The 23916-nt window shown below is 45.1% G+C and overlaps 1 protein-coding gene across 5 annotated transcripts in view; it reads left to right on the top strand.

Moving 5' to 3' along the window:
• SAMD12 (sterile alpha motif domain containing 12) overlaps nucleotides 1-9998 on the top strand; it is a 176517-nt gene extending 166519 nt beyond the window's left edge. For all 5 annotated transcript variants that reach the window (XM_064395393.1, XM_064395412.1, XM_064395375.1 and 2 more), the window contains one exon: nucleotides 1043-9998. Coding sequence is in view for 1 of the 5 variants with exons in the window: in XM_064395403.1 (XP_064251473.1) it covers nucleotides 1043-1065 (23 nt within the window). In the remaining 4 variants the exon portion in view is untranslated. The remainder of the gene's footprint in view (nucleotides 1-1042) is intronic.
• Nucleotides 9999-23916: the final 13918 nt, after the last annotated feature.

Below are 23916 nucleotides of genomic sequence, written 5' to 3'. Positions count from 1 at the left end.
AACTGAACGTGCTTCAGTGTGAGCAGCTCTGCACAGGCACTCATCTCCAGTTCAGAAAGGCAGAACAATGAGCACAAATCCCCTTCAGAAAACACACAAGCTTAAAAATATTTAGGTTGGAAGAGGCTTCAGGAGATGGTTCCAGTAAACTATTCTCAAAGCAGGGCCACATCAGTTTGTGTGGGGACTCATCTGGTTGAGCTGCAGACTTCTGTGTAGGTGGAGGTCCCACGGCCTGGTCAGAAACTTGGTCCAAAAGGTAACCACCCTCGCTTGGGAGATTTTTCTCCTTGCATCTAACTGGAATATCTCTTGTTGCTTCTTGTGTCCATTGCCTCTTGTCCCTTTGCTGTGCTTCTCAAACAAGAGTTTGGGTGAAGGGGAGGAGAAGTTACAAGTTACCTCCACATTCCCTTCTTGATGGTGTGATGGCTGAACACCTCTGCAGGGCCTTCAGGCATGGAACAGCAGCCACCAGCACTGAGTGTGCTGTGCTGCTTAGCTGGGAAAGGGAAACTCTGCAACCTCCTCATTATCTTACGGGGTCTGAAGGGGGGAAGGATGTGGGTGAGCTGTTTTCTATGCACCAATAGCCAGTTCTTACCATCTTGGCCAGCAGAAAGGGTGCAGGAACATCAAATACTACTTGGGCATTTGGCAGAGCCTTTCCAGCTTTTGGCTATCAAGCCCTCAGTAGTTAATGCAAATCTAACCAAGCAGAAGAGCCCTGCTCTCTGGGACTCAGACTACAGGAAGAATAAGCAGTGCTTTCACATGAGGCAATAAAATTCAAGTAGGATTTGTTAAAGCATGCAAGTGATAGCTGGTCTGCACTTTATATTTATCTAAGGAATGGATTAAGAGTGTTTTGGTTGGTGAGTAAAGTTGATTAAAAAAGTTCTAGGGTCACAATATCTATTCTAGGAGTACATTTACTAAGCTCAAACCTGACTTTTTTAATGTTAGTTGAAATGCATTATAATTTCTTTGCTCTGTTCTATACTCACAGTCTGATTTTGGATTTCTGGTTTGTTTCTCACAGCCCCAGCAGAGAGCTCTCCATAAACATTTCCAGCCTCTAAAGCTGCTGTCCTGCCACTTGATATGAAAGTGAACTTTCCTTCATGAAAAAAACACAATAAATGGCGCTGCCAGAAGATGACCATGGAGGATTGAAGACAAACTTGAAGTAAAATCAGCCCACTCAGCTGATACATTCTGGGGAGACCTGGTTTGCTGTGGAGTAAATATGTGGTGCAAAATATCCAAAATATCTAATTTGTTGAAAATGGTCATTGACAGACCTTTAGCTGGAAAATTTTTTCCAGTCTTCATCACTGTGCATAACTTTTGAGTTCCCTTTAGGGGACTGTCTATGCCCTTCACTAGAAGTCCTGTTTTAGCATGGCAACTACTGGATTCTTTTATTATGTATGCAGATGGCATGATGTTTAGGAAAAACTTACAACAATTCTCCAATCTCAGTGGATATGTTCACAATATTACACCCTGATAGGAATGTAAACGTCTTGTATGTGTTAGTTTTGCAGTCTAATGGTATTCTGTTAAACAATATCAGCACTTCATATGTGCTTTTCTCACAGAACTAGCACAGTCCATATATATATAATGGTCCTTTTTTAAAATACTGAGGATATGTTTCAGTGTTTGTGCTGAGACTGCATCCAAACTGAAGCCCAGTACTAGCATCCCTTCACTGATTCACAGTAGGTTGTGTAGATAGATTTGCACGTGGCAGAGATGTGACTTCTTTTATCAAGACTGGGAGAACAGCTGTCACAGAGGTAGCCAGGAACAGGGTAGTTGGAACGAGCTGTAGGATACTGTGTCTGCTCTCCCTCTCACCCACCAAATATCAAAGGTTGCTGGTGTGCCAGTGTGTTGTCTAACTCAGCGAGGGAGAGGCAAGGGAGAGAGCCTTTCTCAGACATGTGTGTGACCCTGGGTTTGGTCTGCAATAAAACCAGAATAAACTGGCAGAATTCAGGTTCTTTATGCTGGCCACCACTTATGTTTTGGGCAGGGCTGGGAAATTGTAGTCCAAACCAAACTCTCTAAAAAGGTAAAGTGTAAGACTATACTTCTAAAGAGCAAGACACTCCCTTTGGAGAGGGCAGATTTCTTCATTAACTTTTTCCACTTTCTACTCAAAACAGTATTTTGGTAGGAACTGGGAATAAGCAAATGGTTCCAATAAGCCTTTCAATATACTGTAGCAGGCTCATGACTGTTGCATTCAATCTGAACGTTGTTTTTTGTTCAGTCTCTGAATGGCTGACCTCATCACTGGTTGTATCACAGCTGGCTGTGGTACTGTTTCTTCCATGGGGACTCAGTGGAATTAGTGTCTGTCCCTTACATCAGGACCTTCTTTGTAATGAACTGATGTCATCAACATACTGAGGGGGCTTACCTCTTTGTTCCTTCTTTCTTTAAAATCAAAGGTAGCTTTTTGGTGTACTTAAAGACTGTCATTCTCTCCAGCCTGACAGAGTAGAGTTGCTGTTAGCATTTATTCCAAGCTCTGTGTGAGACAATGCTGTGTGAAGATGCAGTGATGGAGAGAATGTGCAGTTAGAATAAGTCACAGGCACCTTTCTGGAGGAAGCTCCTCTGTTGTAATTCTTGAAAATTATTGTGCAGTTTATTGCTAGAGAATGGAAGGTCAACCACTGAAGGTGCCTGTACAACAAACAGATAATTATCTTCAGGGTTTAATTTTTTTTAGATGGTTATGGGCTTAGGTTTCAGCTCTCCACCCATCTCAGATTCAGCATAGTGGATACTTCTATAGTACTCAGTGCAAAAGCAAAATATTTTTACTGGTGACGAAGATTTTCAGAAGTTGCTAGTGATTTTTAACGGTTTGGGTCTTTCCATGGATTCTCAAATGGAGCTCCCAAGAATTACAGAGTAGTAAGCTTCTACATTCTCTTTCTGAAAATCCTGGTCCCTAATTTCAAATTAATTGGTGTAAAAATTCTCCTTAAAATGTAAGGATCTTTGCCAATTGCAACATTTGCACTTTTTAGAGCTTTTCATAGGGTTGCAGGTTGGAATCTGATACCAATAGAGCTGGCCATGTGCATGGCACAGGTCCACTGTAAGCTTCAGCAAATTTTACAGCTCTTTCTGCTACAGGTTTTAAAAAAGCACTCTGACAACTGACATCAGTTTCATGTTGGTAAAGCAATTAAAACCAAAATACTTTGATTGATATGTTAAATTAAAAAGAGAATGCTATACTTCTACAGTAGGAGTTCTCTTATTTTACTACCCAGTGAAAAAATCCAGAATAACTTGAATGATAAAAGAAGAGTTTATCAGAGAGTGTTATCTGTAAAGGGTGTATGAGAAGAAGTTGCGTTAGGCAGAGAGCCACTAGAAGCTTTTTTGTATCAATGTTAGTTTTGAACATCTTCCAGTATATGGGCATGAATTTAGATGTGTGCACTTATCCTGTTAAAACAGTTTGTTTTAAAAGCTTCCCAGGATTTTAGCTATGGTGACCTAGAAAAGCAGTGTTATAGGCCCTGAGAAATGTGAAAATCAAGTCCAGACCCTTGAGTAGCCAGACTCGGAGAGACGTCTGCTGTAGGTGCCTATGGGACAAACCTCCCTTGAAGCTGGTGTAGGTCTCCATCCTGCAGCCAGCCTATGCATGTGGATAACTGCAAGCATAGCTCCCCCGAGCCCCGTGACACTTCTCACGTGTGTAACTGTCTGCCAGAGCCATAAGGAAATAACTGTACTTTTTGGCTTGTATTTAACTATTCATTGTGTTTGGATTTTTTTAATCACTGTTATTCTCCCAAAGTAGGCCATGCTTCCTCAGGGATATTTATGAAATTGTTCTACATCTCCTGAACAACTATCTGGATCCCAGCATATTCTTCTGAAAACTTTTTAATATAAATAAACATGTGGGAGAGATTTTTGTTCTTATGAATGGGGGCAGGTTCTGTGTTCTCGGAAAGGCTGTTGAGTGCAGACAATCAAGTCTATTGCATTTTTTATGCTGAACACCTTATTAATACCAGACATATCCGCTTTTGCCTGGGTCGCAGGAACAGTTCAGGGGAAAGAATGCTTTATCTCTAGTCAATAAATCATTTATGTCAAGAGTGCCAAAGACCAAGTCAACATGAAAGGGAGCAAATAAGTTATTCCGGCAAAGGAAGTGAATTTAAATATGCTCAGAGCCATTAGTTTGCTGCAAAAGAGTGGAAGACTAATGCTATTTTCATAAAGCAGCCATTATCAGCCTGTGCAGATAAATAAATTCTCCAAGGCTGTGCTGCTGTTGCATTGATCACCAGTTATTATCTCTGAGACAAGGCAGGGTTGTGACCAGACCTGCAGCCTTCCTCCCAGCCCGGAGCCTCCCCCTGCTGCCACGCTCACCTGGTTTCTCTGTGCCCAGGTCACCTCTAGGAACCCCTGTCACAACTCAGCCATTCCGAGTGTTTCACACCATGAGACGGCCTCCACTGGAAACCTGAAGGAATTGCCCACCCCAGAGGGCATGCTGTAGCTGAGATCTTCCTTTGCACTGTTTTGTTCCTTGTTTTTTTTTCATCTGGGTGGCTTTCTGTGCCTGAACACCTGCCATTTATTCTGTTAAGGGAAAGGCAGCCTTCTGGGAGGGGAGTTTGGAAAAGCTCCATGAGCTCTGGTTTTGCTGGTCCAGATGTGTGGCAGTGCTGTACCTGAGTCCACCAGTCCCCGTCTCTTCCTTAGGGTAAATGTTGTCACTCAACTGCAGCTGCAATGTCATTGAGGAAATGAAACCATTAAAAATGACAAAATTCTGGGTTTGCCCTGAATTTTCAGAAGACCCCATGCCAGACCCTGGCAGACCTCCAGTGGCACTACTCCATCTCAGGCTCCAGAGATGTGTTGATTAGTGCCAGCCAAGGAGCCACCATCAAGGTGGCATTTTTTTGTGATCACTAAAATGAATCTCCCTCCACCTGCCACAAAGCCAAAAAATCTGCATTATTCAAAATAAAGCAAAGTAAAACCCTGCATCTTTCACACTGGTCCACTTAACAGTTACCATCTCTGCCATCAGAGTCTCCTTGAACAGCTCTGCTGCAGGACTGCAATTAACCCTGGTATATATAGGCTGTCAATAAGATCTTAATTTAAAAAGAGAAGGTCCTTTGGTATAATTAAAATTGATGGGTGAGGGGAAATATGACCAGCATTACCTGCAACCTCTTATAGTAAAATTCAGGAAAGTAATCTGGAGTGCAAAAAAATCCACCAACATAATGTATGGGTGATTAGGCAGGCTCATGAGGATAAATCAGCAAGTAAGGAAAGTAGATGCTTAATGAAGGAAGCCAAAAATGTATGGGAAGTCAGTGGCAAATAGGTTAGGGCTGGTTACACCAAAGACTTTACATATATCCTAATAAATACCCCCATAGCAAAGCGAAGTGTGATGTTAGACAGGCCCAGCACAGAGATTGCTCACACTACATTGGAAACCCAACAATTAGTCTTGTTTTGTATTTGAAAGCACTGGAAGGAGGGAGTCAGATTACACATTAAAATGTAATACCTCCTACTCCATCAATAATTACAGGTAATATTAAGCAGTAACTATCCAAACACAACTTTAAATTTGTAGAACCATTAGCAGAAACCAAAAATTAAGGAAAATTTTGCCTAGGACTCCTTAGAACCAGAAATCATAAAAGAAGCTTCAAATGACACCAGACCCACAATAATTCAAAAGAATGAGTGGTTTGATACAGAAAACTATAGATTCATAAGCTTCCTATCAGTCTTAGGCAAAATCATGGAAAAGTTGATATGGTGTAATCATTAGAGCGATTAAAAATTAAAAATTGATAAAATCCTCTATATTAGTTTTATAGGACTGTATCATGCCAAATAAACTTGCTATTATTTTTGTGGTATCAAAGGATTGTTGAGAAAAGAAGCTCTGCTGGCATATTATACTTAGCCTCCTATAGAGCATTTGATTCTGATAAAGAACAAAATAGCACAATGAAAAATCAATATCACCCATATTTAATGGATTAAAAATGGATTACAGGCTGATCACAAAAAATAGCTGTAAATATGAATTATCCTCACTGAGACTATTTCTGATGAGCTCCTCCCAAGGTTTGCTCTATTTTCAATATACCCCCCAGGAAAAGAGAAAATTACTGTTGGCAACAGCCAGAGATGACAAAAACTGGGGCACAATAAATAATGATCTGAGCAGGTCAGTAGTGGAGAACAACCTGGAGGACAGAAAAGTTAAAAATCCAGGAGAGATGGCAACAAGTCCAACGTAGTAGCATGGGGAGTATGTCTGCAATAACACAGTGGCTGTGAAAGTGTCATAAATTATCTGTTCAGCATCAGCCCCAGAGATGCTTTTGCCATCTGGGATGTCGGACCTGGCCGTAGTGATGCCATTCCAGTTTGTTTGGTCACTGTCAGTCTTTCAAAAAAGGTATCAACAACTTGGGAAGATTCTTTTCAATAGTTCCCAGTGTCATTCAAGGGCAGGAAAACAGGTCTTATTATAGTGTCAAACTAATGAAGCTCAAGCTATTAATTTATCAGAGGTAATTTGACGAGGTGACTTGATCTCCGTCTGCAATCACAATCTTCTACCTGGGCAGGGAAGTACTGTCTGAAGGCAGGTAGCTCTTCTATTTAGAGGAAAAGGGAATGATGTGCTCTGCTGGTTGGAAACTGATTTAGGCTAGAAATTAAGTGCAAATACTCAGCAGGGAGGATGATTACCAGTGGAGACAACTTACTCAGTTACCTGGTATGTTCTCCATCACATAAAGTCTTTAAATGTATGCAGAGTATTTTTCTAAGTCAATAAGCTCTACCTCAAACTGAAATCCAGGCTCGGTGCAGCAATTACTGGATGAAATTATTAGGCATGTGTTATGCAAGGATTAGACTAGATCATCAGATGTAAACTTCTGAATTAAAAATATCCTGAAGTTCCCAACATTACAGGAAGGCAGGGCGATTTATATCCTTTTTTTTTCCTCCCCCACAAAATGGTATTAATTTAAACAGCTTCTGTGGAAAGCTGTGCATTTGGTATGAGCATCACTAGGTCTGCTCGCAGTTGTAAGGTTCTGCTGCACATACTTAAAGGAAGAGAACTGGACAAGGAAGGACAACAAAACCCTTGGATATACCAAGAGTCTGTAGCCTTTCACTGATGGCAGCCTGGGACAAAATGCTGCATGGGTCAAAATGCTGCATGCACATGATGGGGCCATGTGGATGTAGTCAAAGCAAGGCATAACAGCTGTGGGTTTGCCTCTTAAGGAGGTAGCAGCTTGGCAAGAAGCAGATTTTTGTGCCTGCAACAAGTGGCAGAGAAGCTGCAGTGCTGATGGAGAGGGTGATTGTGTTGCTGTGCAGCTGGGCACGGCACACAGGTTCCCTGCTTCAAAGACAGCAAACTTCTGCTCTCATGAGGAGCCCCATTGGAGCTGGTTAATAAAGCCCTGGAAGTGAAATTACATCAGTGGGATTACCCAGAGAAATGACAGCTGCTCCCAGCAGTGGGTTTTTGCCAGATTGGGTCTTGTTACCCTTGGCTGGTTTGAATGTGGTACTTCAGAAATAAGCAAAGGAGTACTTGGTGTCTGATTCAGATCTCACAAAACCACTGTTGATGTGCACAAGGCAAGTGTGAACCACTGGAGTCATCTCCATGTGCTTCATCAACTGCTGGGGAAAGCACAAACTGGGATGTACATACACTCTAAAGGGTAAACAATTCACACAAACAAGCCAAACTATAAAAGCAATACTTACTGCAGATTGGTATTGGACACCTTGAAGCTCTGGAGGAGAGTGTTCTGTGACAGGCATGGCTGGGCAGGGGCAAAGCTGAACTGGCTCATGACTCTAACATCTGCTTCTACCATAAGAGTAGGACTGACAGCATTACCACAGCTCAGGCTCAGACTGGGCTCAGTCTAAGAAGGAAAAGTTCCTTTCTGGTACTAATTCCAAATATATCTAAATAGTTTCTCAGAAAAAAAAAAAAATCTCTGTAGTTGTTACACCTCTAATCACATTCCTTTTATTAAGCATTTGCCTTGAATTTATCTATTTAATATCATGAGTCACCAAATTAAATAGCAAAACACAGGGGTTTTTTATAGCAGAGAGATTGGTATTGCAGCAAAACTGCATGTAAGCAATAAGAAGCTGTGCAGGGAAGGAGAAAAACCTCAGATTGTCCCATCAGATGCTTAGGAGACTTGCTAAGTTGGTTGGGCTTTTTCCAGTATTGAGAGGGCAGGAAGAAGTTTCCTTACTGAGCCAGGCTTTTCCTTACCCAGCCAGGCTTTGGTCTCAAGAGCAGATAGATAAATAAATGTTTGGAGTCCTTTTAGCACTTTGTCCGCTTCCCTTGTATGTAAGAGGCTCCTTCTCTGCACTTCTGAGAAAGGCAGAAGAGATTAAGGGACAGTAGAAAAAGCACAGAGGGACGGGAGCTTCCAGCCTCTGCAGAGCATCTCAGCATGAGACTCACATCTCGTCCTTCTCCCCTGAATCCAACACCACTGGCCAAGGGGAGGAATGGAGCCGTGCTGGGCCAGCCCACAGGCAGAGAGCAGGGTTCTGTCTGTGCTGAGTAGCTCCTGCAGCCATGGCAGGAGACATTTCCTGGCAGGACTGGACAATCCCCTGGTGATGGGAATGACCAGCATTTCCCCAAAGAGGATGTGTCCTCTGAGGAGAAGACTCCTTTGCTTTGCACTAAGCTGCAGGGATGCTTAGCAAGGCTAAGATGTGTATTTTTAAATTTCTCACAGATGTTGCAGAATCTGAAGGTGGCAGGGCAGTACTTTGGGGCATGCTGGGCTTTGCTTTCAGTTTCTTGTAGGGACTGCAGCTACCTGGACCTGCCTCGAAGTTATTGTTTCTTTTGCACTGTCTGGTTAAGATGGGAGGGATACCTGCCTGGCTCTGCACACCATCAACCAGCAAAGGGGGCTCTAAATTTGGGGTCCTCTAAATTTGGGGTCCTCTGCTTTGGGGAGTTGAATTTAAGGTTGTTTGAACATGACCCTGAGGAAAGCAGGCAGGTAACAGGTGGAATTGCAGTTGCACCTGAGTTGTCTCCAAAGGCTGTTTCCCAAAAAGCAGCCCATGGACAGAGTCAGATACCAGGCTGTGCTGGTGCACCCACATCAGCCCCTGATGATGGACATGAGCTGCAGGGAGGGAGAGGGAGGCTGGGATCAAGGTCCTGGCAGATCTGGTCACCTGGTGCAGGACAGCTGCATGCAGAAAGGCTGACTGCAAGCCCTTGGCCATGGTCAAAACAGTCACTTGAAGCCAGCAAGTCGTGTCTGGTCCTGCTGCCTTTGGACTCAGTTCTGGTTTAGATTCACTAAGGAAATACTCTAAGCCAGTGATCTCCTTTTAATGTTAACTTGGTTGATAATCCAGGAAGATGCCAGCACTCTAATGCTTATAAAGTGACACACTGTTATTCCCAGTACATCTATGGCTGAACTTTTTAAAGATGGAGCCAAATGAGGTGGCATGAGACAAAAGTGTGCCTTTTTGTTTGATGTACACTGCGTTTCCCCAGGCATCCACGGTGTTCAGCTGCACAGCAGTGCTTTTTTCCCAAAACAGAACTTATCATGCAAACTAATTTTTAGTATTCAAAGTGGCCATCACTTAATTCCAACTTACAGCTTTTATATTCAGTCTTTACTTCCTTCTGTTTTCAAAAATCAACAAAAATAAAGCCCGGGCGGGAGGGAGGAGTTCTTTTAAACAATACAATTAAAACCAATATCAAATTTTTGGTATCTTTGGGCATGATCTCTGGAAGCTTTGGGTATCTGCTTTATCATTTTGTATATTTGACAATTTTGTACTCTGCATTGTTTGACTTCATTTGTGCATGGCAATGTATTAAAACATGGAATTTTTATTATACAGTAAAAGTATTTTGTTTGATTTAAATAAGATCAAGTTGATCCAGATCATGAACAGGAGGGGAAAAAATACCCAGAGTTTTTTCTAGCAACAACTTTCACCTGACAGTCTGAGCATTCTCATTCAGGCTGTTTCCAGCACCTGAAGGTGGGCAGAGCTTTGTGCCCACCCTCAAGTCTCCCTCCCCAGTGGCAGTCCCTGGCTCTGTGCAGTGACTGCTGCACGGGTGCAGGGTTGCCTAAGTGCAGCACAGCACAGCACAGCACAGCTGTTACCTGAGCAAAGGGCTCTGCTCTGCTGGGCAGGGTTTGGGTGTGCATCCAGACCAGCTCTCTGACTGTGCTTCAGTGCAGTGCAACAGTGAGCAGCCACTGCACACAGGGAGGAAGAATTCTCCTTTCACTGCCCTTATTTCTCAAGACTTGGGGGATGCCCTTGTCAGCAGTGAAGCATCCTCTGAGGGGACCAAACTGCAAGAGAAGCAGGTACTAGGCTGTTTATGCTGCGAGGCATTTCCCTTCCATCCCACCCGCCCCACTTATTCTCAGTATTTATGGCATGCAAGCAATTTAAAAGTCAATGGATTAGGTAGCTTTCACAAAAATGCTGAAATGATGAAATTCCAGTATGATATTATGCTCTTCCATATATGTGTTTTTTTCTTTTCAGCCATAATTCTGAATATTCTCACATTTGTAAGGCAGAGACTGATGACATGTTTTGGTCAAACACAAAACACTGGATTAATACAAAATAGTAGAACAAAATTATACAGTGTAAGCTATAACTGACAAAGTCAAGATAATTTGTCATCCAAAAAAATCATAAATCATGTTTTTTATTTTAACATCTCATGATGGGACTGCAATTTACTACATTCTGTTTATATATTTAAAAAGCTTTTTACTCCATAAACCTTGTCAGCGAGAAGACTATGTTAGCAGGGAAAGCTCTGTTTTTGAACAGATCTTTACTTCTTGGGCTGAGGGAAATTAGAACAATAATGCATGTAAAGAAAAAGTTGCTATGTCACATACCCTTTTCACCATCAGGGTCTCCCTAGGGGTTACAGTGGTGCCATATTATTACAGCTCTGTGTGCTGCACACTAGGATTTTTTCCATTATAAACAATATGCCACCTAAACCAGATCTGCTTTATAATGAAACAGCAGCTGTCATGATCATGAAATATTTCTCCCTGGTGACAGAGAAAATATTAGTTGGAGCTGTGGACAAGGCATTTCCATTTGTGCCCGTATGGGTTTAGCCTTACACATCTTGGGGATGGGGTTGCAGTTTCTTTATGCACAGTTTGTCAGAAGCCATCAACAGAGCAACCAATTGTACAGTTCATTTTTCCTGAGTCATTTTCCTTCCAGTGACAATCAGTCCTTGATGAAACTTGCATGACTTTGTGTTATACCCATGTACATCCTGTGGATCCATCAAAGCTTACCTTCCCCTGAGCATCTATCAGGAGTTACAGGCCCAAGTTGTGCTGCTTGGAATGATGCCTTAAGTTTTAGCTTAGGACCCATTTAGCTCAAGCCCTGTCCCTGTCCAAAAATTGCATTCTTGAACTAAGATTGTGTTAGCTGAGCAGATCTGTGCTCCTTTGAGCAAAGCCTTCTGATGTGAGCACATATCCGAGTCCATAGTGAAGTCCAGAGAATGAAGTCCCACCCTAGAAACACACAGGATATTCCCAGTCCCGCTGCTGACCTATGGCTTGTGAGAGGACACGTTCCCTCACATCGTCTCCTCATGTCCCATCTCCCTGCTGTAGAACTGGAACTGCATTTACCTGTCCCTGCTAAGCCTTGAAAGTCAACAGAGGAGCTGCAAGCCTTCCAAGAAGACTGTGTTACCAGTTGGATTGTCTTGAACAGGCTGGGCACTGTGGTGCAAAAGAAACACCTTATCTGGGAGACAAGAAGATGCCATCCACAGCTCCTGCTTCTCCCACGCCGCCTCTCCCTGCCCCAGGTGCTGATCTGTGTGTGCAGTGAACTTCCACGGGTGAGGTGTCACATCTCCTGCTCTTGGTGTGTCTGAGGTCTGCTCCTCTTTCATGCACTCCTTTGTCTCATTCGTGTCACTGCCTTGTCATTGCCTTCTTGCTTTTCTGCACCTGACATGATTTCTTGCCTTCTACTGTAATTAGCATCACATGGGGAATACACTGAATTATTGCATTAGGGAGACACGGGGATCAACCTCATCTCCATGTCAATGATGGAACAACAGGCTAAAATAGCAGCAAGGATGCACACTGAAGACTTTCTAGGAACAAAAAAAAAAAAAAATCCTTTTTAGGAACAGGGATGTTGAAGCAGCTGCTTAAAAGGGATGGAGAATAGCTTTGAAAAGCATCCCTCAGCAATCCTGACCCTGTGGTACAACAGGACCAAGTTGTCTACCAAGATCTCTTTCTCAGTTCAATTTTCCTACAGGTAAGACTTGAATGGAAAGCAAAGAGTTACCTCTGTTAATTACCATTACTTTACATTTCAAATGGAACTGCTACTGCATTTTCCACCTCTTCCAGGTAAAAACCTGCTACTATGTAGCTATGACTAATTCCCGGCTCATTTAAGTCAATCCCTCCGGCTGTCAGCTGAGAAACTGGGACACATTCCCTGCAGTGGCCAGTTCAGATGCAGAGCCAGAGCCTGGGGTGGCAGCAGGGACTGGGCCCACCTTCCCATCCAAAGCCACCAGTCCGGTGCTGTGCGGTGACAAACGCAGGGACACCTCAGGGACACCTGAGAACACAAAATGGGTGGCACCCTGCAGCACCAGGTCAGCCCAGCTCCTTACATCCAGGCTCTCATCTGGTCTTTACTGGGCACCATCAGAAAATTAGGCATAGGTAGAGAAAAGCCTTGCAATTAGGGGTTAAAACAAACAAAATATGATACTGAGCCCAGTTATGAGCTGAGGAGAGGCAACATTTCACAGCCAAGCTGGCTGAAACCCCGAGAGCTTCAGCCATCCATTCAGAGGGCAGGCTGAGGGAGCTGCGTGGCCACCTCCAGCCTCCACCAGCAGCTCTGGGCAGATTAGGAAAACTGCTTTCCCTTCACTGGGGAGTTTTACTGCAGAGAAATGAAGCACTTCAGGGCACATCATAAGTCTCAGCTTGAGCACTCTGCCCCGGCGCTTCCCAGGCGAGGCGGGAGAGCCTGGCTGGTGCTGAGCGCCGGATGCTCAGCCTGAGGGGTGCTTTGGCTCTCCTCCGTGCTGTGAAATGGGACAGAGCAGACTACGTGGGAGGCAAATTGTTTTTTGGAAAATATTGGAAACCATTGTACTAAGCTGATTAACTCATTTTAACAATTTTACTTAGCTGCAACAGTTGCCCCACATGAAAAGTGCAGCTGCAAGGATTTGCACAACAGAAACACTCCCACATGCAGGAAAGCCAGATAAGCCCCTGCCTGTCGTCATTACAGCAGGAAATTTTAGTACTTTGGGGACATTGCGGGGTTATTTCTGCCTCTGTTTAAGTTTTAATCCAGACCATGGAGGGTACTGTTATGCTGACTGATTTTGTCCATGTCCCTTAGGTCCCAGACTCAGCCTGATTTTGGCAATTCTTGGCAGGTAAAACTTTTGTCAGAAACATGAGAAATTGCAGGATTCAGGGCTCCCGCTATCTAATTCCACCTGGGGACAGCAGCTGCTTGTTTCACCCTGAGGCATTATCTCTTCTGCCCTCCTCCACTTCCAGAGTCACACAGTATTATGCAGGGGAAATTAGGCTTTCTTCATGCTTCCCCTCTTTCTCCATGTTATTACTCCCATAACAAGCTGCCTCTTAATCTCAAAATATGAACCTTTTGGACAATGTTCTGCCAGTCCCATGAGGGACTTGGCAACCAACAGGAAAACCAAGATTGTCTGGAATATTATCCAAACACGTCGGACCAAGGACCACCCTCAGCCTTCAGCATTTCTCTTGGGTCACCAGTCACACTCCCCTCCCTGGTAAATTAAAACCATTCTAAAAACAGTGTGGTTTTAAGCACTAGCAGCAGGGCATTTATATGGAATTTTCAGACTGATACTTCTCCACGGGCCAGTTTGGGACCTCCTGAGAGTAGGATATTGTCTGAAAATATTCCCTGAAAACCATCAAGAAGCATTGGTATCTAAACACATCTGTAACAGCTCTGCCATCTCTGCAAGCATTAGCTGCAAATCCTTTTTACCCTCTCTAGATGTTTCAGAGCTCATGGCTGGTGCTTTTGCTCCAATTTCCTGTGCTTCCAATTATAGATTTGAAGCAGCAGCAGACCTCCACCAGAAACAGGAGCTGGGGTGGCTGCATGCTCCCTGAGTGCCAGGCAAGCACAGAGCTGCTGCAGGGAACCAGGAGCTGTGGGCATGCATCTCCATGGAAATAGGTCCTTGGGAAGATCAGAGCGATGCTGGGGGTTGCATTCTGCCATCCAGTTTGTTCTGAATGGTAGCACTGTAAAAATCAATATGGCACTTTTAAAATGGATTATGAGGCAGTTAAATGACAAGTCTCCAAAGAGGAGTTGCAAATGAAGGGGGATCCCATGGGAGTTTTTATAGAGGGAACATTCAGGAAGCTGTTCTTGGCTGTTTACCTGAGAGGTCACAACAGATAAGCAATTGAATACAAGTTCCATGTGTGATGCTCTTGTTAAAGGGGCCAATATGACCCTAGAATGTATAAATGGGAATATTGAGTAGTAGGGCAAACATATTAGCTCTATACATGACATTAATGAGACAAAATGAGTCTAGTTCAGCTGTCAACACTTAAAAATCATGTTGCAACACTGAGGAACGTTGGGTGAAGAGCTGTAAGACTGATTGAAAGCATATCTCACAGTGACCCAAAGGAGCACAATCCATTTATATTATCCAAGAGGAATATAAGGGATGAATTGATCTATAAGTATCTATACACAGAGAAGGAATACAGTACCAGAGGCTACTTAACCTAGCAGACAAAGGCATATAAACTAGGAAGAGTGGAGCTAAAAAAATTGCAGTTGCAAGTGAGGCACATTTTTCTCCTTAATGGTCTTGTAATTAACCACTGGAGGATCTGACATGGGATATGGTAGGTTCTCCATCACCCCAAAAGATACTTAAATTAAGCATGGATGACTTTGTACATGATGTAGCTCATGTATCAGTGTGGGAATTGCTGGGCAAAACTCCATGGTCTGCATTATGCAGGAGGGCAGAGCAAACCACCATGGTGGTGCCTTCTGGCTGTGAAATCTATGAAACTATCAAAGTGATGACATCTGTATATCACATCCTGGCAGCATCCTGCCTATTTATGTAACACATGTTACGAAAAGACTCTTTTAAGGATATTTAGAGGGCTTTAAATATTTTATTAGGTTGTTTTTCTGGGTTTTTGGGGGGTTTTTTTTGGTTTCTTTTTTTTAATATACTCTACCTGCAAAACCAGGCTGATGAAATAAACCTTAAAAAAAAAATCCTGAAATAGATTTTCTATACCCCCAAATCCCAGTCTTAAAGCCAATATCTCAGGATATTCTGGGCTTTTAATATGATGCTCCAAGGACTCAGGCCTTTATCGTGGTTTAAAGCTTCTATTTCACAGATTTATAGATGCTAAACTCAGGAGAGACTACTGTGAATATCTAATCTGACCTTGTACACAACAGAGGCCACAGGGCATCCCTCAATTGCTTCCAGGCCACACTGAAGGCTTCCAGATTCTTCCTGCAGACCACAGCCAAGACACAGCCTTCCCCTCCACCTCACAGACACTTCAGATCATCTCACATCCCACCACAGCATCCTTCCTTCTGCCCCTGACACATGAAATCTTTCCTGGCGCATGTCCATTCAAATTGCTGCTGCAAAGATCATTTGCCATTCCTTTGTCTCCTTGCTGGCTCTCCCTTTTGCCTTTTCACCAACACCTCTCCTGCTCCTCCTAATCCCCACCTCTGCCTCTTCATCCCCTTTGGTATCAGCTCACTCCAACCTCTCATGGCCCCCTTTGCTACCTTTTCTTTCACATCACTTCCTTTTTTCCTGAACAAGCCTCATGTGGTGTAGCACCAATTCACGTGGCAGGACCCTCAGTCACATCAGTGCTGCTAAAGGAGAATGTTCTCAGAGCATTCACACCCATCGAGGGACAGGGAATGGGGCTGTGGTCAGGTCATTACACGTTGTCTCTGCCACTCCTTCCTCTTCAGGAGGACAGATGACACTCCTCCCCTTCTCCAGTGTGGGATAGTTCCCATGGGACACAGTTCTCCACAAACTCACAACATGAGTCCTTCCTATGGGCTTCACTGTTGCACAAACTGCTCTAGGGTGGGAGGGTGGGTCCTTCCCATGGGGTTCAGTACTTCAGGACCAAACTGCTCCAATGTGGGTCCCTCGCAGGGTCACAAGTCCTGGCACCAAACCTGCTCCAGACTGGGCTTCTCTCTCCACAGTCTGCAGGTCCTGCCAGGAGCCTGCTCCAGCCTGGGCTTCCCAAGGGGTCACAGCCTCCTTTGAGCACCCACCTGGTCCAGTCTGGGCCCTCCATGGGCTGCAGCTGAATCTCTGCTCTGCTGGCTGAAGCACCCCTTCCCCTCCTTCCTCACTGGCCCTGCTGTCTGCAGGGCACTTCTGCTCACATATTCTCACTCCTCTCCCCACTGCTGTTACTCTGATGAAGTTTTTTTCCCCCCTTCTTAAACACATTATCACAGAGGTATTACTGACACTGCTGATGGGTTTGGCCTTGACTCTCCTGGAGCTGGCTGCACTGGCTCTGTCAGACATGGGGAAAGCTTCTGGCAGCTTCTCACAGAAGCCACCCCCTGTAGTGCCCCTGCTACCAGAACCCTGCCACTCAAACCCAACACAGTTTATCAGTGACAGATTCTCGTCACTGGATTCTCGTGCAGGAAGAAATCGTTCATGTGTGTTATTAAATGTCTGTATATCATTCCAAGGCGTACAACAGTGTGGTACAGTTTCCATCTAAAATACAAGCCTGTATTTTAATGTTCTTTGTCCTTCTGAAAGAACCCAGCTTGATAAACTTCAGTGCAGGAGACTGGCATCATGGGACTGTGGTCAGGGGAGAGCTGGGGCAAGGAACAGGAGGTGCCACAGCAGGGGAGCAGGCTGGAAAAGATCATGGACGAGTTCATCCCAGACTTTGCTTTCTAGAGAAGAGCTCCTTGCCCTCTGTGTGCCAGTGGTGCTCTGCCTGGGGAGCAGGTAAGTGAGGAGAAAGGATGCACAGGAGAATCCACTGGCTTCACTGCTTCTGCTCTATGAAAACTGACAAGCACCCTCTTTTACAAAGCCTCAGTGCACGGAGTTTTTTAACCTAATACTGCTCTAAACAATTGCACAAGGTTACCTTGCTTTATGTTACAGCACATTTTAATCCTTCTGAAGCCAAACTGCATAAAATTGCCAAAAACTGACACATGTCTCCGCTCAGTGCTGCCTACTGACACGCAGGCACCTCTGGCCAAGCTGAGAGGAAAACATCTGTCAGTAGGTGTTAATGAGACCATCACATGTAGCAGGCAAGACCCAACCAGCTCAGCAAGATCTGACAAAATTCATGTTCTCATCGGGTGATCACAGCTATCTGTGGTTCCACTCAGCTGTCAGGGAATGACTCGCACATATCCTTCCTCACATGGATATTTTATGAATTTTAGAGTTAGCAGGATGTAAATCTGCCCTTTGAGGATCATCTGGCAGAGCAGAGCTTTGGCCAGTACCTTGCAGGAGCTTCTGCAGGCAAACAAAGCAGATTAAAGAATGCCCTAAGTGTCCATCTCTCTGAGCCAGCACAGTTGAAGCCTGGGGGCAGGAAGTACTTTTTTTGTCAGAGATGTGAAGTTAAATGCCCCATTGTTTGTAACTAGCCCTGATGCCGCGTTGCTTTTGCAGGAAGTCATGGGCAGCTTCAATCTTTATACCTGCCAGCAGTCCTGAAGGAAACACTGCTGCTGGAGAAGGTGTGTGGCATGTTTTCAGGTTGTCAGGCAATGGCATCGTGGCTTTAAACACTGGTGAGTTAAGAGGGGAGAGGGAGAGAGGGGAAGCAGTAGTTCACAGAGAAAGTTTTCATTTAATTAGCTGATAATTTACCTCTCACTGTACAAATTAGAGCTAAGCATATCTGTCCCAGCCAATGTATATGACTCACAGTTCGTCAAATAGATATTCTGGAAGTGAGAAGTTACAGAAATAAAAGTCATGAATTATCAGTTGTTCTTCTATTCTCGTGGACAGCATCTTTTATTACACGTAAATTCCATATATAGCCATTGCAAACAGGAAAAATAGCTGAAGTCAAGTTTGCATGGATAGAGAAGTGACAAAACAAGAAACGGAATTTAAGGATGGATTTCACCCTGTTGTGTTAGAGGATCTACCTGACCAGCACAAAACTTATGCAAAGTCTGTTTCCAGGCCCTGCTTAGGGATTCCCCATCCAGTCTGCAGCAGACAGCTGCAGTAATGATGCACATCCTAAAAGCTGCTGTCTCTGTTGACCACCTGAGGAACCTCAGACAGAGACTGTGGTTTACTAAAGTCAATAAACCACACATGAGCCCTACTTGCTAATGCTTCTTGAAGGCAAATTCGTAGACAAGTCCCAAAAAAATTTAAGAATCTCCAATGAGACACCTGGTTTGAGTCATGAACCCTTCTCTGCAGTATGCTGAGATCCTGCCATGTTTCCTACAAAGATAAAGCAGCAAATGCCTCTTCACACACATTTAAAAGTCAGACCACAGAATCTGAGCTAAACAGCCAAAAAATAAATGGCTCATTTTGAATGTGAGGTCCATGGAAGGTTCACTGTGGGCATAGCTCAGGCCTGTGCTGCTCTTGAGAGCCAGCATGGGCTTTTGCCATGGCTTGTTGGGAGGACACGTGGTTTGTCTGCAGAGGGTGGTAAGCTCCTTTCTCAATGTTTCTTTAATGTGTCAAGAAATGCCAAGGGTTTGCACAGTGGGAAAAAGAGCCCCATTCCAAAACATCTCAGATGAGACACCCCTTTCAAGGCAGCTCCTGCCCCATGTCTCTCTTTTGAAGATGCACCAAGCAGGAGGACTACATTGTGTATTTTTTTTCCTCTGGAGTACATCTATGGAATCAACAAACATGTGGATATAAATTTAGCTGTTTAACTGACTCAACTGTTCAGAAATTTAACAAAAAAATGTACATACCAGTAGGTATCTGGAAACCAGTGTTTTCTGTCTGAGGCAGCAAAATGAATGGAGAGCAATATTCAAACACTGAAAGTTAGCAGACTAGGTACAAAAATATACCAGTTGCTAGGAGATGGCATTTAATCTGGAATTTTAGGGAGTAAGTAAAAATAAAGTTATAAGAAGAAATATTGTTTAGGGCAGAAATCAGGCTGAAGCAAGAGGCTGTTTATGAGAGAGAGCACAGCAAGGATGCTGCCCAGCCACGTGCTGTGGGGCTGGAGGTGAATGGCAGGGTTATTGACTTCACCGTGGGAACAAAAGCCCTGCCAGTGAAAGACAGCAAGGACAAACTCTTTCCTGGTTGAAGCTGCTGGGAGATGTGCTACTAAAGTAAATAAGGGCTGTACTTCAACCTGCAAATATCACCTTTGCTTGTCACGGAAGTCCAACCAGAAACTAAAATGTTGTGAAACTCAGCTCATTCCTCCAGTTGTGAAAATTACAGGAAAAAACACAGCAAAGTTCATTGCTTGTGAAGCTGGGTCCCCAAACCAGATTCTGCTGGTTTCTTTCACCACTGAGAGCCCTACTTTCTTAATAGCAATAGAATTGATAAATGCTGGGTTTTAAGACTAGACTGTCTTGTGAGACCATATGGGTTCAACAGCAAGGCCAGCAGGGAATGAGTGGGGCTGGCTGCTCCTTACCACCAGTCCTTGGTGGGAATTGTCAAAGTGGGATTTTAGTTCTGCTGAAATACAGGGCAAAATTGCAATAGATCTCAAGAGGTCATTTTCCCCCTCCCTCTCACAGGTAAAGGGTTGTGTGTAATCTAGTCCAGCACAGGGTAATCACCTACACATACAGAGGACAAACCCTGCTTCTGGTTCCTATAAGCACATGCAGGTATTACTATTTGCCTTCAGCAGCACCCCTGGGTAATTTCCACCTCAGACATCCCTTTGACCAAGGCTGGTAAGCATTTCTACAATATTTGGTCACAGTGATTACATTCATTAGTTGGATCAAACTATTGGGGTCCCAAGACCAAGACAGAAATTCTGACTTTTTACAGCTTCAATTTTACCTGTAATCCTGATATTGGAACACTACTTGTTTAGACTTCCTTTGGATAGTGCTTGTCAAAGTGATAAATAATTTTCTCTGGGCAGCAGCCAAAGATCAGAGTCCATGCTGACATCTGCAATCTGCCAGAAGGCTTTGATGTTGTCAACAGGGCTATGGTGAAGCCTAAATAACCACTGGTCGAGGGGATATGTTCTCCTTGCTCAGAAATCCAAAGGACTGTCCCCACTGCTGACCCAGCTTGTCTTCTGGAGGATAACTACTGATTGCAGACATTGCTGTCTGCTTCACTGGCCTCTGCACAACAAAGTTTCTGGCAGAAAGGCAGTAATGTGTCTGCTGTTACATCAGTGCTGATGGTGGCACTGGCATCTCCTCTTTGTGAAACCCAGAGAGCAGGGTTGGTGCCATCTGGATCTGCACCCTCGTCAGGGTTCTCTGCAGCGAGGAGGGGCTGGACAAGGACTGGTTGGTTGTTGTTCAATCCCTCTGATTGATTCCACTGGTTGGGTGGCAGAGTATCAGCCAATGAGGGTTGGCTGGATTTTTGTCCTTGCCTGTGGTTAAGAGCCCAACCACCACAGTCACTAACTGCATCTCATCATATTTTATCATCTTTAGATGACCCTGCTTAAGTGGGAGGGTTGGACCAGATGCCCTCAGAGGTCCTTCTCAATCTCAGTCATTCAGTGATTCTCTGATTTTTAAGCAATGATTGCTGAATCACAGAGCTCACTGTAAAGCTCAGGGTGAGAGCTCACCTTTGGGAACCTGCTCGTGCAGCCCTGTGAGAGGCCCAGCCTGGGCTGGAAGGCTCTCCAGTTGCACTGGGGAGACCTCCAGGAGGTACCAGGAGGATGTTCTGAGGAAGGATGATAATGGTGATGTACACCTAGTGCAGGAAAGCAGGGGCCCTTGCAGAAGCACAGGGATGAACGTGGGTCACAACAACCCCATGCAACATTCCAGGCTTGGGGCAGAGTGCCTGGAAAGCTGCATGGTGGAAAAGGACCTGGAAGTGTTGGCCAAGAGTGACTGAACATGTTCAATCACCACGTGCCTAGATGGCCAAGAAGGCAAATGGCCTGTATCAGAAAGTGTGGCCAGCAGGACCGGGGCAGTGATTGTCCCCCTGCACTCCCCATGGCCTCACCCCACTGGTGAAGTGCTGGTTTTGGGCCCCAGTTTTGGGCTCCTCACTTGAAGAAGGACATTGAGGGGCTGGAGTGTGTCCAGGGAAGGGCCACAGAGCTGGGGAAGGGTCTGGAGCACAAGTCTGGGAGGAGCAGCTGAGGGAGCTGGGGGTGTTTAGCCTGGGGAAAAGGAGGCTCAGGGGAGACCTTGTCACTCTCTACAACTCCCTGAGAGGAGGCTGCAGCCAGGTGGGGGTCGGTCTCTTGTCCTAAGTAAAAAATGACAGAACAAGAGGAAATGAGTTCAGGTTTCACCAAGGGAGGTTTAGATGGGATAGTGGGAAGAATGTCTTCCCAGAAAGGATGGCCAGGCACTGGAACAGGGTGCCCAGGGAAGGGATGGAGTCACCATCCCTGCAGGTATTTTACAGATGTGTAGGTGTGGCCCTTAGGGACATGGTTTAGTGGTGGACTTGGCTGTGCTGGGTTAGCAGCTGGACTTGATCTAAGAGGTCTTTTCCAACCTAAGTGATTCTACAATTCCATGATGGCATGGCCAATCTGGGTTGCAGCCAGCTTTTCTCCCAGAATGACTGGAACTGCCATTGCTTCTGCTGGCAGCAAGCACAGATTTATCAGTGGGTGATGGAGGCAGTAACCTTCATCCCTGCCACGTCAGGTGCAAGGGGCCAACTGCCCACACTGTCCATCTGTCCACACTGCGGCCTAGCCTGGGGCTCCTTTCAGCCCAGTGTGGGCTTTGAATGAAAAAGAGAAAGAAAGAGAAACATAAAAGAAGCATGTGGGAAGCGTTAAGATTTTTTCAGCTTATTTGTAAAAGAGTGTTCCTGGGCCTTCAAGGGACAGCAGGAAGGTTTTGTCCCTTCAAAGTGGTCACAAAGTGAAAGAAAATCCCAGAGTATCCTTACTCCTCAGTTTGCAATTGTCTGCAGAGATTTCAACCTGGAATATTGTGCTAAAGCAAGTCACATCCTGGGCAGCATTAGAAGCATGGCCAGCAGGTGATGCAGGAGCTGATGCTCCCCCTCTATCCTGCTCTTACGAAACCACATCTGGAGTCTGCATCCAGCTCTGAGACCTCAAGTAATGGAAAGGCATGGACCTGTGGAGCAGGTCCAGAGGAGGGCTGCAAAGATGAACAGAGGGAGGGAGCATCTCTCCTGTGAAGGCAGTCTGAGAGAGTTGGTGCTGTTCAGCCTGGAGAAGAAGGCTCCAGGGAGGCCTTTTAGCAGCCTTCCAGTACCCAAATGGATCACAAAGGGGGATCACAAGAAAGAAAGAGACTTTTTACCAGGACCTGTAGCAACAGAACAAGTGTGATGGTTTTAAACTGAAAATTTGATAGCTTTATATTAGATATGTGATGATTTGACCTGGGCTGGATCCCAGATGCCCACCAAAGCCAATCTATGACTCTCCTCCTCAGCTGGATAAGGGAGAGAAAATGTAAAAAAGGCTTGTGGGTTGGAATAAGAACAGGGGGAGATCACTCAGCAATTACCATCACTGTCAAAACAGATTTAACTTGGGGAAATCTGTTGAATTTATCACAAATCAAAATAAGAGAAGGATAATGAGAAGCAAACCTAATCTTAAAACCCCTTCCTCCTTCTCAGGCTTAACTTCATTCATTGTTCTCAATTTCCTCCTCCACAGCAGTGCAGGGCAATAGGGAATGTGGATTATGGTCAATTCATCTCAGGCTGTTTCTGCCTCTTCTGCCTCAGGGAGAGTCCTTCCCACAGGAGTCCACAAAATTCTTCAATGTGAGTCTTTCCCATAGGCTGCAGTTCTCCACAATCTGCTCCAGCATGGGTCCCTTCCATGGGGTGCAGTTCATCAGGAACAGGCTGCTCCAGTGTGGGTCCCTTGCAGGGTCCCAAGTCCTGACAGCAAACCTGCTTCAGTGTGGGCTCCTCTCCATGGGGCCACATTCCTGCCAGGAGCTGCTCCACGCAGGCTTCCCAGGGTGTCACAGCCCCTTGGGCATCTACCTGCTCCAGCATGGGCTCCTGCATGGGCTGCAGGTGGATCTCTGCATCCCTGTGATCCCCCGTGGGCTGCAGGTGGATCTCTGCATCCCTGTGATCCCCCGTGGGCTGCAGGTGGATCTCTGCATCCCTGTGATCCTCCATGGGCTGCAGGTGGATCTCTGCATCCCTGTGATCCCCCATGGGCTGCAGGTGGATCTCTGCATCCCTGTGATCCCCCGTGGGCTGCAGGTGGATCTCTGCATCCCTGTGATCCCCCATGGGCTGCAGGTGGATCTCTGCATCCCTGTGATCCCCCGTGGGCTGCAGGGGCACAGCTGTGCCACCATGGGCTGCACCAGGGGCTGCAGGGGAATCTCTGCTGCAGCACCAGCAGCACCTCCTGCCCCTCCTTCCTCACTGACCTTGGGGACTGCAGGGCTTTCACATATTCTCACTCCTCTCTTCTCTGGCTGCAATTACTTCTGCTCAATAACTTC

The sequence above is a fragment of the Passer domesticus genome, chromosome 1 (genome assembly GCF_036417665.1).
Source record: "Passer domesticus isolate bPasDom1 chromosome 1, bPasDom1.hap1, whole genome shotgun sequence".
Classification (NCBI taxonomy): domain Eukaryota; kingdom Metazoa; phylum Chordata; class Aves; order Passeriformes; family Passeridae; genus Passer; species Passer domesticus.
The sequence above is the reverse complement of the archived record's forward strand: the minus strand, read 5'-3'. Positions and strand labels throughout refer to the sequence as shown.